This window comes from Sceloporus undulatus, chromosome 5 (assembly GCF_019175285.1).
Source record: "Sceloporus undulatus isolate JIND9_A2432 ecotype Alabama chromosome 5, SceUnd_v1.1, whole genome shotgun sequence".
Classification (NCBI taxonomy): domain Eukaryota; kingdom Metazoa; phylum Chordata; class Lepidosauria; order Squamata; family Phrynosomatidae; genus Sceloporus; species Sceloporus undulatus.
This window is the reverse complement of record NC_056526.1, coordinates 66,591,901-66,607,107: the sequence shown is the minus strand read 5'-3', so window position 1 is coordinate 66,607,107 and position 15,207 is coordinate 66,591,901. Positions and strand designations below refer to the sequence as shown.

The window sequence follows — 15,207 nt, the reverse complement described above, 5'->3', positions numbered from 1 at the left end:
AACAATCTTTCCTTTATCTTAATTTTAAAGATCGTCTTAATTCTGATGTTGTTTGTCTGTTTGTTTGTTTGTTTTAAGTCAGCTGTCACATTTTTCTTCACAGCATCCCCAGCTCGACACATAACCTCAGTCTCCCCTTCCCCTGCTGGAAGATCTCCAATGAAGGTATTGGCCTGTTCTGGCTGGATTTTTAACCATTGTTTTATACTCTTCCTTTCCCAGTTGTATTAAAGGTGGATTTCTTTCTCTGCTTATTGAAATACATTTAATATAGACATATTGCCTGGAAAAACTATAGTTACTTTTTTATGTCTGTACCATGGCAGGAACACTTGCAGGCATAGCAACATATATATGCATTCCCCTAAGTTCCAAAAGCATGCAGAATGGATTATTCAGAAAATGCAAGTCCAAGTGCCCCTGGGTGGTGGAACTGCATTCATGGTTCCTTGGATTATGATCAGGGTTGACATTTCTCAGTTGTGATGAAGTTTTACCTGCAGGAACCAGAAGTGTTGAACAACAAACGTACATATGACCAACTGGCAGCTGGCTATTTTTAGACCTCCTGTGGTGAAACATAAGAAAGGGTGCCAGGTACACATGTGAATCATGGCTCATGAGGACCTGGGACTCACAAATCATTCAGGGAACAGTTTAATTCATTATCAAAGAACATAATTCATTATAATGAGCAGGAAGTGAAGAAAATATTTGACAAGTGTTTTATCCTTCTAAGTGACGTCTATACATAATTTGTCTCAGATTTAATCCATACATTCCTCTTGGATGTGGCATATTAATCAAAAGCAGAATTTTTCCTAAGTTTGATGAAATAAATTTTCCCTTAATATGTGCTATGTGTGCTGTGGTATGGGAAAAGATGTGAAAACCAATGGACTTCCCCATGTGGTAAATGCCAGCTGAGGACATGGGGACATGTTCAGAAGAAATTGTCTTGTGATAGCGTCATGGGTTACTTATGTAAAATATGTTAATTCTTCTTCCAGCGAGAATAAAATTGGCTAGCTATAATTCATTGCTTTAAGGGCCAAGCTTTTCTATAGCTTCTTTCAGGTAGCAAATAGATTTGGGTCTTTGTTTTAAGGATACTTTCAAATATCACAAAATATTAATCACCTTTCTCAGTGTTGGTTTGTTATGAGATGATTGTGTGCTATTTGATATTGGGTCGGAGCAGACAGGTAAGAAAGAGTGGCCTGAGTCTGCTCCGGCTGCAAGTGGATCGGGTCTGTGCCAAACACATGGCTCACTTCAAAAGTGGGCTGTAGCTGCAGGACCCAAGCCATGTCACCAGGAGCCAGATCATCCTGGCTCCTTTTTGCTCTGTTCCAAAGGACCAAAGCATGGTGTCAACCCATGTTGGAGGCATGTGAACTCCCTACCTCCAAAGCGGCCAGAAGCCACTTTTTTGGTCCATCTGTTCTGGTTTTATTTATATTTATGTTTTATCTTTTCTCCAAAGATCTTAGGATGGCATATGTTATTCACATCTCTTTCTCCCAATTTCATCTTCACCACACTCTCCTCTGTGAGATAAGTGAGGTTGGGAAATGGTAACTGGTCTAAGGCAGCTTCTAGCCACTGAGAAGGGATTTGCACCTGAATTGATTGATTGATTGAAATTTAATATATATACCGCCGTTCCTATGATTCATGGAAAGATCTATGAATCTTTCCAGGACTTGCTCAACACTTTATTTTTCTTTTCATTCTGCCTAAAATAGTGCTCAGAGCAGCTATCAGTATCACTAGAAACAATTTAAAACAGTAGAACAATGAAATCATAATGAACAAAACCATTTAAAAGGATTCACCTTCACAACCTTCTTAAAAGCTATGAGCATGGAAACAGATTGCAAAACTGCGAGGAGTACATTCTACAGTTTGGGAAATAAATATGAGAAATTTTTTAGGGAAAAAATATACATCTGACTCATAGCAGTGGGATAGACATCCACGAGGTCCTACACATACTCCTTGTTTGCAAAGCCTACAATGTCTACTATTACTTTTGTACTATTCATTATTATGTAAAAACTGCCTTTCCAATGAGGAACCTAGCAACTGTATGTTGTCACCGCCTACTCCTACTACTTATATGCTCTTGGAAGTCACAATTTGGGGAAGCGTAGATTTAAAAGTATAGACATCTGCTATGTCAGTCAGTCAGTCAACCTTTATTAGACATAGAAACATCTGCTATGTAAGTACTCATGTTTGGCATTAGATGGCAGAATGTTACCACATCCATATATATACTGGGCTTTGAGGAGTTTTAGGGGTCTTGCAGCATTGTTAGTGAATGAACACAGGATTGCAAACAGTAGTGCCATTTAGTTTGTTGTTTAGAAGGTGTAAAACACTTAAATCTTCATTTCCAAATTGTTCATTGCTGTACAGAACTACTGTAAAAGATTGTTCATCCATAATTTGGTTTGTCATCTCAAAGAAATACTTCCTGCACCTCTGCATATGTTTGTATTAATTAATTCTCTTTTGATGTTTTTTATTCCTATTCTTTAACCAGAACTGTGTACAATCGTTTACTCCATCTCCTGTGGACTACCATTCCTCAGGACTCATCTCTAACTCCCCAGTCTTATCAGGAAGTTACAGCAGTGGCATCTCCTCACTCAGTAGATGTAGCACATCTGAAACATCTGGCTTTGAAAGTCACATCAGTGAACACCCAGTACCAATTTCTAACTGCAGTGTTTCTGAAGAGCAAGTGAGAAAAGAAAGTAAGACTCCACCACCTTACAGTGTATATGAACGGACACTGAGGCGCCCTGTCCCGCTACCTCACAGTCTTTCCATCCCCATTCCAACGGATCCACCAGCATTGCCACCCAAGCCCCTGTTGGTCCGACCGAACAATCTGGAAAATAGTAACAAGAGAACTGAACAAGTCCCTCGGCCCAGGCCTCTTCCACGAAAAGTGTCTCAGTTATAAAAAAACAGAAAGAAAGAAAGAAAGAAAGTCATTTTTGAAATGACAGGTGGGGGGAAAGCCCACATCTAATATAGGCACTTTAATATTTTTCACAAAAATACTTTCCAGTGATTTTTTAAAATTGCTTAATATCATGTTGCACATTTTTTTTTGTCAAATGAAAGTACTAACCTAGAATGCAAGACATTACAGAAACAGAAGGGGGGAAAAGACTGAGAGGATTGCATTAGTATTAAGTACAGGAAATGTGGATGCATATTAATTTGAATGAGCTTGATCTCCCTCCCGCCCAATGTAGTTTAATTGAAACTATACTTCCCTTCCACAGTTCCTTGTTTGTATGACACTGTACTTTTTAGAGCATGCAAAGTAGTATGGTTTAAACTAAGTATATTAAAAGGCTGGTATGATAAGATATAATTTCTACATTTTTGCAAACATTTTGAAAGCTGTTTTCTTACCACTTTTGAGCCTGCTAATTTATGTACACAAACAAAAGTGATGATAATTCAAGTGATCAGATTGCATTGGAGTATTGAAAGGATGTTGTTGTTTCTGATTTCATGAAACAGGATACCTGGTTTGAGTTCCTTATTTCTACCAACATATTACTGAATTGTATTAAATGTATTGATTTACATTTTGAGATCTGTTTTTTAGGGGGGGGGGGGAATCAGCATTATGCTATTGGTTTATCATGCACATTTCACAACTTATTTTACTTTTCTTGAGGTACAATTTACTTCACAGTTCCATATAGCTGATAAAATATGTTATGATTGCCATAAAAGTTGGTTGTATATTTGTACCTAACATAAAAGTTCATTTTTTAAAATTATTTGATGACAGGGAATTAATTTTTGAGTTGTTCTTGTAGCTCAAATGACTATGTGTACTAGGGAGCTAATAATGACCATAGTTAGTGCTGCAAAATGAGCATAAAGATGGAGATAAATTTATACAAATAAGTGTGCATGAGATATAACTGGAAAGGGCATTAAATTTAGTATTCAATTCAAATTGCAATCTAATTTTAAAAAGGACTAGGATGAATTATTTTTGTTATCCAATCAACCATCTTATCCTTTTGGCAATTTTTTAATATCCAGATTGTGCGTGATAGTACAAGACAGAAAGCTTTGGAATCATCTGTGGAAAAGTCAGGCACCTTATTCTATAGATGCCCCATATTCAATCCCTTCTATCCATCCATGGAGGCTGGATTTGTTAGTTCTTGGCGTGTCTTATTTGCCACTCCTGCAAAACCTAGGTGGCATTCCACATAATGATGTATTTGTTTTTTCTGCCAGAGTAGATGCTAGCATTAGAAATTACAGAGAGAGGATACATGTAATGGGGCATTAGTGTGGCATTCTTTATAGGGTGTGAAGGCCTTTCAAATATGCAGATATAAGGAGTCCACTGTTTTCCCCAGCTGCTCTTCCTGTATATTTTAAAGAAAGAAGCAGCAAATAATGCATGCATGTGTGCTCTACAATGATTGCAGTATCTCTTAGCCAAATGCAAATTATGATCTTGTCTTTGGGTATCTTGGTTTAACAAAAAGAGACAAATAGAGGATGAAGGAATTCTGAAGTTCTGGACTCCTAAGAAGCAGGTTCAGATCTCCCAAAGCAAAAGAACTGAGTCATGGACTCTACACATTTATTTGTCCTTCCCTCCCTTACAAAAAGCAGTATTCCTCCATCCTGCCGCTGTATGTTCCATTCCCAAACTGTGGAGGAACATCAGAAGTATGAGGAACTATGAGCTGAAGAAAAGTGGATCCCATGGTGCACAAACAGAAAACTTGTCAACAACTAAGAGGTGCACCAATTTGCTGGGGCAGTTCTTGCAGAATGCACTATCTGGAAGGGCCCTTGTCAGATAATGTTTTCTAGGTAGAGTTAGGGCGCATACAGACTGATTAAAAAGACTAGAAAATACCAAATTTTTTACTTTATTTTGGCAATCTGTACATGTTCTGAACATTTCCTGTCATTATCCAGTACGATCAGAGACTTTTTAGACCAGCTTCCATGGTCAGTTTATTTTAACCCAAAATAAAATCTGAGACTTCTCAATCAGTCTGGATGTACCTTTAGACTAGAAAGATCCTGTACAGTCTTTCAGAAACTCATGCTTGGTTGTAGGACTGTGAAAGCTAAAACAATTGAGTGTTCCACATATATGTACTGTTTCTGATATCCTAAAGTATGATCTGTCTTTTTTCAGTCATACCGTGAAAGAGTTATCTCCCTGTTTTGTTGGGAAGCTTGTGTTGATTTAACCGTTCGCCTTGTTCATAGCATAACTGGAACGTAGTGACCACTTTTTATATTCCTTCAGTGAAACCTTCAGCAGGTATATGCTGTTAATGGTAGCTATAGAAGTTTTCTATAATAAATGTTCAAGTATTTTTGTATATAACTGGTTAATTTTAATAAGGAATACAACTATGGGGTGGGGGAAAGAAGCAAACAGTTGTGTATGCAGTATGATTGTTATAATTATGCCAAATACTTTATGTAAGTGAGGGGGGGGTACAGGGAAGACTATTTGTACATATGTGCTTTTAACAATTCTGCCATATTGATTCTACAACTTTGAATGTCAGAAAAATATATTAATATATGTTGAAATATCTATGTTTAGCAAAAGTGTTTATAACTGGAAAAGGAGCATATGAATTTTAGCTTTGTACCTTGCTGATTTGGAAGTCCTGAGATTTCTTGAATTAGCCCTTGCTTTTGAACATAACATTTTTGTGTCTGCATAACCAGATTTTTGAAGCTCTTAGTTACATATTTATGCTTTTTTAAAATAAAAAGAAGGAATTGTAATTTAAAGAAAGGGTCACAAACTGGATAACAAATCCACTTTCATCCCTCCCTAGCTTATACATACAGCTGAATCAGTGTGTTGCTTGGTACTTCAGCTTAGTCTGAATCAGTGTTATTTGCTCCTCGGGTCCATTTTTAAAAAAATATTCAATAAGCAGAATTTTACTCATGTGCACGTATTACTGACGTCTGACAGCAAAACATTTTAATGTAGTTAAATGTTTACAGATGGTTATGCTGGTTGCTGAAGAAACGTAAATACAAAATAAAATGGATTGGTCTTCATTGTACCACTTTGTTTTCTGCCGAGTGCTGCGTTGTAAATCAGTTTTCCATGGAATTAAAGCTTCCTATTCCTGACTTGGATGCATCTCCATTTCTGATTTTTTAAAAAAATTTGGAATAAAGATTAAGGAAGGAGTATCATCTGTTTCCTTACACTCTACCTCCTTCCTCACCCCCAACATTAACTACATAAATTTCTTTCAGAAATTGATCAGTTTGCATTTATCAAGAGCCTATCAATTAGAAAATCATTTTCTTGCTCATGGAATGTATGGGCCCAAAGACAATGTTGTCCTACCAACTTTTATCCACCAACCTCTCCCTCTCAGCCCTTTGTGCTTCCCCAAAAATAGTCTTCTGGAGCTGGTTTTAGTGAACACAGGACTGCAAGAGTGAGAAAGAGGGAGTACCTCTACACTCTCCCCACCATTTCACAGTTCCATTAAAAAAAAGCATTTGGATCCTGTCTGGTTTAACTCTTAGGGAACAATGTGATCCCTTTGTGTATTTTGGAAGGTATCTGAGCAGGTATGTCTTTTGGGGACCATCATGTTTTCCATGCCTGTAACAACCATGTTTGTCACTAAATGACACAATGGCGGGATACAAACCGCCGCTTTGCGGCGCTTCCCCGCCGCCGCCGTTTGCTCCACGCGGGAGCCGCAGCAGCCAAACCGTGCGACTCCCGCGCGGAGCAAAAAAGAAGCTCCATTTCGGAGCTTCTTCTTGCGGCGCACTGATGACATCGCGATGCGCCGCCGGCGCATTTGCGACATCATAGGCGCCGCAACACGTCTGGACGCTATGCGTCCAGTACGTAAAGATGGCGGCACCCATGTAGAAGGGGCGCCGCCATCTTGTACGTATAGGATACGTACTAGGGTTAGGGGGGTGCGGAAGCACCGCCCCTTCCTAACCCTAGTACGTATCCTATACGTACTATATGGCGGTTTGTATCCCGCCATTGACTGCATTTGCATGTAGCACTAAGACAGGATTGATCATTGCATGGCTGAATGGTGACAAATTGTACAAAACGTGTGATGCATATCACCACAGGTACTCAGGTTTGCCTATAGGTAGCTGAAGTTTATCATACTCAGAAGCAAATATCTTAAGCTTAGTTCTACCCACTCCTAATAATAATAATAATAATAATAATAATAATAATAATAATAAATTTATAGCTTGCCCAAAAACAAGGAATCCGGGCGGGTTACAGCAATAAAAATACAGAGAATACAATAAAATAAAATACAATAAAATAAGATAAAAGAGAGCGACGTAAGTCACAGAATTCACAGCTAGACCTGATGGAACTGGGCCTGTCTTTTTCACTCCCTCCCAGGTCTAATGATGACAGTAGGTACGGAGGGAGGCTTCTTCTTCTTCTTGAGGCAAGAATTTTATTTTAATTTATTTTAATTTAATTCTTCTCATTAAATTTAAGAGAAGAATTGGTGGGCAGAGCAATGTAAGTCACAGTAAATGGGGGGAGGATCTAGGTAGAGATTGTATAATTAGCTGCCCTTGCCCACATCACAGCAGTAGTTGTGTATGTCAGTGAGTGTGATCAGACACACACAGTTCAGGTAACACAGATATTTGTGCACTTTGGACTTAATTGTGTTTTAATTATCAGTTTATATTGTGTTTATATTATCTGTTGTAGCTGAATGAATGTGGGAGCATTGAACAAACTGTTGAAAGTTCAACTTTCCTAAACTGGATTAGCTCTGATATAAATTACCCATGTTTTGCCATGTTGTGAATGCTGCTTGCTTCTACTCCTTTAGTTTGACTTTACTAGGTTCTTCTGGAGTTGGATTACTGTCCATTTGCAGTGCAATACACATTTCTCCCTCCTTTTAAAGCTACAGAAAGCATGTCTACTTTCTCTATCTCCCGCTGCACTTTTAACAGTTCCCAGGTTTTATACAGTTTGAGATATTACATTATTGATACTAGTTTGGAATTATTTTTTATATATTTGTTTAATATATCAACATCCCCTATGTTCCTTCAAGGAAGTATAGATGAGCCTTCTTTTTATTTTATCATCACAGCAATCTTGTGAGGTCAAGAGATCAGGGATGGGGATTGGACTAAGATCATTCCATGGCCTCTAGGATTGCATTAGGCTTTGAAAATAGGTCTGTGACAAACCTAGTCTGGCTTGCTATCTCCGCAACTGCTGTTCCAGAAAGAATATGTATGGGCCTTGTCATCAGAAAGAAAGCAAGATAATGGCTGCATCTGCATTGCAGAAATAAAGTAGTTTGGCACTGTTTTAACTGTGATGGCTCAATGCTATGACATTCTGGGATTTGTAGTTTTGTGAGATATCTAGTGTTCTCTGTCAGAGAGCTCACATCTACAAATCCCAGGATTCCACAGCATTGAGCCATGGCAATTAAAGCTGTGCCAAACTGCATTATTTCTGTAGTGCAGATGCAGCCAGTGAATACATTAAAAAGTACTGATCAGAGTATGCAAGTATCATAACTTGAAAAAGTTGTTTCTGTGGACTGCCACTCCCCAAATACCCCAGCCAGCATGAGCAGCAACAAAAAAAATGACTGAGCAACAGAAATACATTAACATATGCTTTCTATCCAGGTGGATAGAAAGATGGGGAACTATTGTGGTGCTGACCTCAAATCCCAAACATGCTTTCTTTTCCAGCTATAACACATCGTCTCTGTGGGCCAGCTGTTATTCAGATTCTTTTTTTAAAGTGTATTTTGGAAAGTATTATATCAGCTTCACCACCCGCAGCTTGAAAGGTTACTTGTAAATAAAGATTGTTTACAGTGTTTCTTACTTACATAGTTTAGTGAACTGTCTAATGGTTTTCAGCATTTCCGGAGACTATCTATGTAACGTATGGGAATATTTATATTCTCGTTTCAAATTGCAAAAATGACCAAAAAAATAACATCAGCAGCATGTTTGCGTTTGAATATATTAACTGCTCCTTCTGTACCATCTGGAATGGAATAGTCTTCCTTTGAAATAATGAGTTTCAAAGAACCCATTAGGAGACAAGTAACCATGACTGTAAATGACTGTTGTGCTACAGTTCATGAACTATGGAAATTTCTATTGTCGACTTAAATACATGTTATACATCACTGATTTAATATTCATATTGGCGCCACTGGTATACTTTCCATTTGCTCTGTTTATCTGAGAATCATTTGGCAGGGGGAGAAATTGCACCATTCCACGGCACCCTGCTGATATGTTAGAAGCACCGCCATGGCTCCCTGCCTCCCATGGTTGGCTACGAAGCAGTGATTGAATACCTTTTATGGCTTAAAAATATGCCCATAGTAGATGGCGTTGTGAAGACCAAAGAGCCAAATCTTGGTCTTTAAGGAGGAGGGGAAATCAATATTTCTTCTGTTACTTGTCAGAGGTATTCCAGTGGCACTCTATGACAGAGTGTCCATAAACTGCTTTATGATGGAGCCAGATCTTCTGGGGTGAAGCCTTAATGTTTTGGTTAGTAGGATGATGAAGGCACCTGCCATCCTCCTTGGCTGTCTCAAGTTCCACTAAGCTTAGTGCCAGTCTTCCTCCCAGCGAGAGTCTAGTAAGACAAAATTCATTGTTGAGGAAAGAGCAGAAAGAAAAGGAGGGTGAGCAGAAGAGTTTAATAAAAGAAGGCTTTGGTAAATTGACAAATGTAAACATAAGGACAAAGGACGTGTGTGTGTGGTGTGTGTCTTCAAGTTGTTTCTGACTTATGGCGACCCCAAGGCGAAACTATAATGGGATTTTCATGGCAAGATTTGTTCAGAGGAGGTTTGCCATTGCCTTCGCCTGAGGCTGAGAGAGAGTGACTTACAAAGGATGTAAGTAATGACAAAAATATCCCTCCCCCATTTTTTTCATATATAGCTACTATTAGAAAAGATGAGTATGGAAAAGTGTGGCTATCGACGTAGGTCTAGTTAGAACCAAACCTCATTGCACGTCATGGGACCTAGAAGTGTTAAAATAACAGTAATATAATAACAACACATTGAACTGCTTCTTACAAGCTAGAATTGAAATAGGAGCATCACAGCAGTCGCTGAGTTACCTTTCTGTCCTCAGTATTTTGCATTCTGTGTTTTGTTACTCTCCAACACATTTTAGTGTAATGTTTGTGTCACATCCAGACCAGGTTTGTTAGAATGTCTTGGTCTAAGTCTAAGCTGACACCAGATTACCTCTTAAGGGTCTGAGAAGGCTAGAATTAGTTAGCTTCGGATTTTGGACAAGGAGGGAACCACAGAACAATAAAACCTGCATTATTACTTTGAAGAATATCAACTCTCTAAATCCAACATTGGTAATGATATGAAACCTCAGCACACTATCAGGGAAGCAAAAACAAAAAAGATAACATTAATAAATTGCATCAGAGATACCACAGCAATTTTCATGGGATTTGGGTCTTAGCCTTCCAGCATACATCAGCAAAGAGTCTCTTTGAGCACAATGTTAAAATGTATTTAAGTCTGTTGTAGAGATAATCAGGTAGAAGTTGTTTCTCTTAAATGCTTAGGCATCCCCAACCTTGGAGCTTTGGCTAAAGGCAGGAATATTGGGAATGAAAGTGAGAATGACCGTGGGGCTGGGGCATATGGCCACATTTCTTCCTCTTGGGTGCTGTTTAACAGAAAGAGGATAAATTCTGAATGGAGCTTCTGGCTCTCACCTGTGCAATTGCTGAAAGGTCAAACAGAAGGCAAGTGAGAGCTGCTCATCTATTGCCTCATTTATGTCACTGCTTGCCTAGACTGGTCCTGCTGTTTGGCTTAAAACAACTGGGTTTTAGTAGTAGAACAGAACAGGAAATTGTTAGTTATTTATTTGGCTATCAGAGACAAGAGGTATTCTGGGGATTTTTATTTCTTTGCCTCAGGTTCCAGAATAGTCTGGCTAACCTTAAATGTAGTACCTTGACACAGTGAATGCGTGGAATCACTATTTGGTGTTCCATTTTATACTGGAAAATGCTGTGGGCCAGTAGGCCTGCAGTTTGTATCACCAGAAAGGACAACTGAACAGGCAAGGAGGAAAAATAGCAGAAGCAGGAGAATCTGGGTTTTGCCAATGGTAAGGTCTCAACAGGTCTAAGAATTCAACTTCTCCTATTGATGGTCCTTCTTTCAGCCACCAGCTACTCTTTAACAGAATCTGGGTGTGAATGGCTATAGTCACGGTCTGTTGTCTCTTCTTCTATCAGTATTCTAATCTCCAATGAATAAATTATGGCTAGGTAGCTTCCGTGGATTCAGGGTCAGCTTCAGCTCTCAGATCACAAGATGAGCTACCTAAATTCAGTAGTGCCACATAATTGAAATCCTCATATTTCCAGTTGCTTGGAAAAGGCATATCAGACTGAAACAGGTCACCTAGCTGTTGTGCACCTTGTTTAGAGGAGAATCATGGTTTCAAGAGTCCTCTAGCACCATAATTCCTCTCCAAAACAAGGTGTGTGGTTATTGTACACTTTATTTCAGTTCAAAATATGTCCACCGTACCCTACTGAACTTTGTTGGGATGTGACAGCATGGTCAGAAGCATGGGAACTGCAAAAGAAAAAGAAATAAAATCTACCCAGGCCCTGACATTTCAGGGCACAGACCCAAAGCCTAGTGATGATCCCTTGTGATATGAAAGGAGGCAGCCCCTGGTGATGGCACTAACATACTTTAAGAATCAGTCATAGGAGTTTATCACATGGGCAAAATCCATGCAGAAACGGGGGTTTAAATTGGGGGGGAAACCTGCAAAAGCAGGTTCATTCTCACACAACATTGTTGTTAAAGTGGTGTTGACCCAAACAGAAAGTAGATGGAAAGTAGACAAAAGCCGCTCCTTTTTACTTTTGGAAAATATCGAAAGTAAAAAGGAGTGGCTTTTGTCTAATTTACGTTTGGCTTAACACCAGTTTAATAGCAACGTGTGAAAATCAACCCACTTTTGTGGGTTCTTTTCCAGCTTTTAAATCCCGTTTTTGCACGGGATTTGCCCTGTATGATACACTCCATAGTCGCATGGGCGATGCCATTCAAATGAACAACATCAACTCCAGTGAAAGATACACAAACACCCCACCCACACCTTTCAAGACAGCACTCTCACCCTGAAATTTCACCCCTTGCCCCGAGGATGGTCCAAGCCTGGAGACTCAAGGCCAGATTCTCTTGCAACAGTACTTCAGGCTATGTATTGCCAACCCTGGAACAGATTTATGCACTGCACACTGGCTTCAAATAACTTACACAAAAAATGATCATTCTGCCTTTCTTTCTACTTGCCTCCAAAGACATGAATTCCCTACCAGACAATTTTTCTTAAAAAAGCTTAAATGGTTTAAGAAAGAGGGGGGGGGGGCTAAGGAACAAGTTGGCAGCAGATGGAGAGGTCAGGTACATTTACCTAATTAAAGCCTTTACTCATATTGTCAGAAACAAATCAGCTGTCAGACATTCTGCCTGCCCATAATTGATATTCACAAATAACTCTGTTTCTGAGCAGAATGCCAGTGTTGGTTGTGTAATTAGTGCACTAATTCAACATGTGAGATATGATTTGCTTTCACTGGGTAGAACGGAGCTAAATCAGGAAGCATCTGTAAATGAAGAGGTTAATATGAAATATCTGTTAGGACTGAACCTCTCTGGCCTTTGGATATTAGCAGCTCTGGCTTAGAGAAGAAAACTTTACTAATGAGCAGTAAGATATTCAAACAGCCAACACAGATCTGGATTTTTCAGGAATGTCTGACATACAGAAAAACAAGCCAACTTTATACAAGAGAATCTTCCTTGAAGGTGCTGAAGTAGAGACAGCCCGAGGGAATACTTCTTCCAAAGCTATGCCTCCACCTATGAACAACTGGTATATTTATTAATGGGAGGGGGAGAAGAAATATTACACTTCCCCAAAGCTAGATTTCCTATTAATTGTGCTTAGAAAACAAATAAACCCAACCAACTGGGTAAGTACTCAACCACTTGGATTTCTCATTACCTGGAGGAGGAGTGTGTGTGCGCATAACAATATAGGGAGCTTATTGCTTGGTTTATTAATTTGGCTTACCTCTCTCGGTTTAAATTTCAATTTGGGCTGCATTCTGATCTTATCAGAAGGTTTTTGCTGCTGAATTTGCTGCCCGAATACAGCCTGAGTCCATCCTTGCTTCCAAGAGCTCACTGGCAGTCATTTTCTTAAGCCGGAAAACTTCTGTATTTGAAAAGAGCCGTGTGGGAACGCTCCTGGAAGCAGGGATGGACCTGGGCTATATTCGGGTGGTAAATTCAGCGGCGAAAACCTTCTGATAACATCAGGATGCAGCCCAAATTGATATTTAAACTGGTAGAGGTAAGCCGAATTAATATGCCAAGCGATAAGCTCCTAGATTTTGTACATGTGGAATTGAAGAAGGAGACTGCCATGGTCACCTTAGTCAATGATATCTGTCTGGGTATTGACAGAGGAAGTGGGACCCTTCTGGTGCTCTCGGACCTCTCGGTGGCCTTTGATACCATTGACCATGGCATCCTTCTGGAACGTCTGAGGGAGTTGGGAACTGGAGGCTCTGCTTTGCAGTGGCTATGCTCCTACCTCTCAGGTAGATTCCAGATAGTGATGCTGGGGACAGCTGCTCTTCTAAAAGAGAGCTGACATCTGGCATCTCTCAGGGCGCCATTCTTTCCACCATGCTGTTTAACATTTACATGAAGCCGCTGGGCGAGATCATGCGGTGACATGGGGCACAGTGTTATCATATAACACCATATAACACCAGTCTTAAAATCTCTTCACTGGCTACCAATCAGCTTCCAGGCGCAATACAAGTTATTGGTTATTACCTTTAAAGCCCTACATGGCTCGGGCCCAAGTTTCTTGCAGGAACGCCTCTCCCTACACAATCCTCCCGCACACTTAGAATATCTGGGAAGAATTTGCTGGAATATTGTAACACTCAATTAACCACAACTTCCCATAGTATACTGGAAGAGATCCGTCTTATTACCACTTCAGATGCCTTTAAGAAGACACTTAAGACAAATCTCTTCCGACGGGCTTATCCATCAGATTTGGTATAAGAGACAATGGTTAAGGCTCCACATTGATTATGATTGTATAACTATTAGATGATGGATATTTTAAGGAATGAATAGGAATGTGTAATTCAGTGTTAGTATTTTTAGATAGTTTTTCTGAACTGTATTGTATAATTTTAATGATCTAATCCTGCTTTGATCTTTGGTAGAAGGGGGAAATAATAATAATAATAATAATAATAATAATAATAATAATAATAATAATAATAATAAAATTTGGAATTAACCTTGAAGGTGGAATAAATCTCTGAAAAACAGATTATGAGGGGTTTAGTATAGCAAAGTGGAGTTATAGCATGAGTTCTCTACAGAGAACTCATAAAGGGCTATAACTGGCAAGTTGACTACTGAAATGTGATTTTATATGATTCCAAAACATGTGTCTTGGGAAGCAGAGTCAAGTCTATGAAAGCTCATGCTACCAATTTCTTTCTATTAGTCTCAAAGGTCCTACAAGATCCCTTTGCGTAATGATTCCATTAGGTAGATAATACAGAGAAGCAATGAGCTATTTCTCTTGAGCTAGATCCTAGAAAACCACTCCAGGCCTAATAATAATAATAATAATAATAATAATAATAATAATAATAATAATAATAATAATAATTTATTTATAGCCCACGCAATCACAAGGAATCTGGGCAGGTTACAGCAATGAAAATACAGAGAATACAATAAATTAAAATACAATAAAATAAGATAAAAGAGGGCGACATAAGTCACAGAATTCACAGCTAGACCTGATGGAACTGGCCTGTCTTTTTAGGTAATTACATGTATTCGAAATTATTTATTCGTGGATGGAGGAAGTCGTGGCGCATGGATGGAATATGTGCAGCTGATTCGTGATATTGTACTCATAATCTGTGCAGTAATAAAAATGATGTTCAGCCATAGGGAGCACCAGTTGGACAGAAGACTGAGGGAGATCATTTTTGAAATGCCACCAACACCAATGAGAAGAGATACT

At 39.0% G+C, this 15,207-nt stretch overlaps 1 protein-coding gene across 2 annotated transcripts in view; it reads left to right on the top strand.

The window, feature by feature from the left end:
* DOCK4 (dedicator of cytokinesis 4) overlaps positions 1 to 6,110 on the top strand; it is a 212,589-nt gene extending 206,479 nt beyond the window's left edge. For both annotated transcript variants that reach the window (XM_042467418.1, XM_042467419.1), the window contains 2 exons: positions 104 to 165; positions 2,552 to 6,110. In XM_042467418.1, coding sequence (XP_042323352.1) covers positions 104 to 165; positions 2,552 to 2,977 — 488 coding nt within the window. In that variant the 3' untranslated portion in view covers positions 2,978 to 6,110. The remainder of the gene's footprint in view (positions 1 to 103; positions 166 to 2,551) is intronic.
* The last annotated feature ends 9,097 nt before the right edge of the window (positions 6,111 to 15,207 follow it).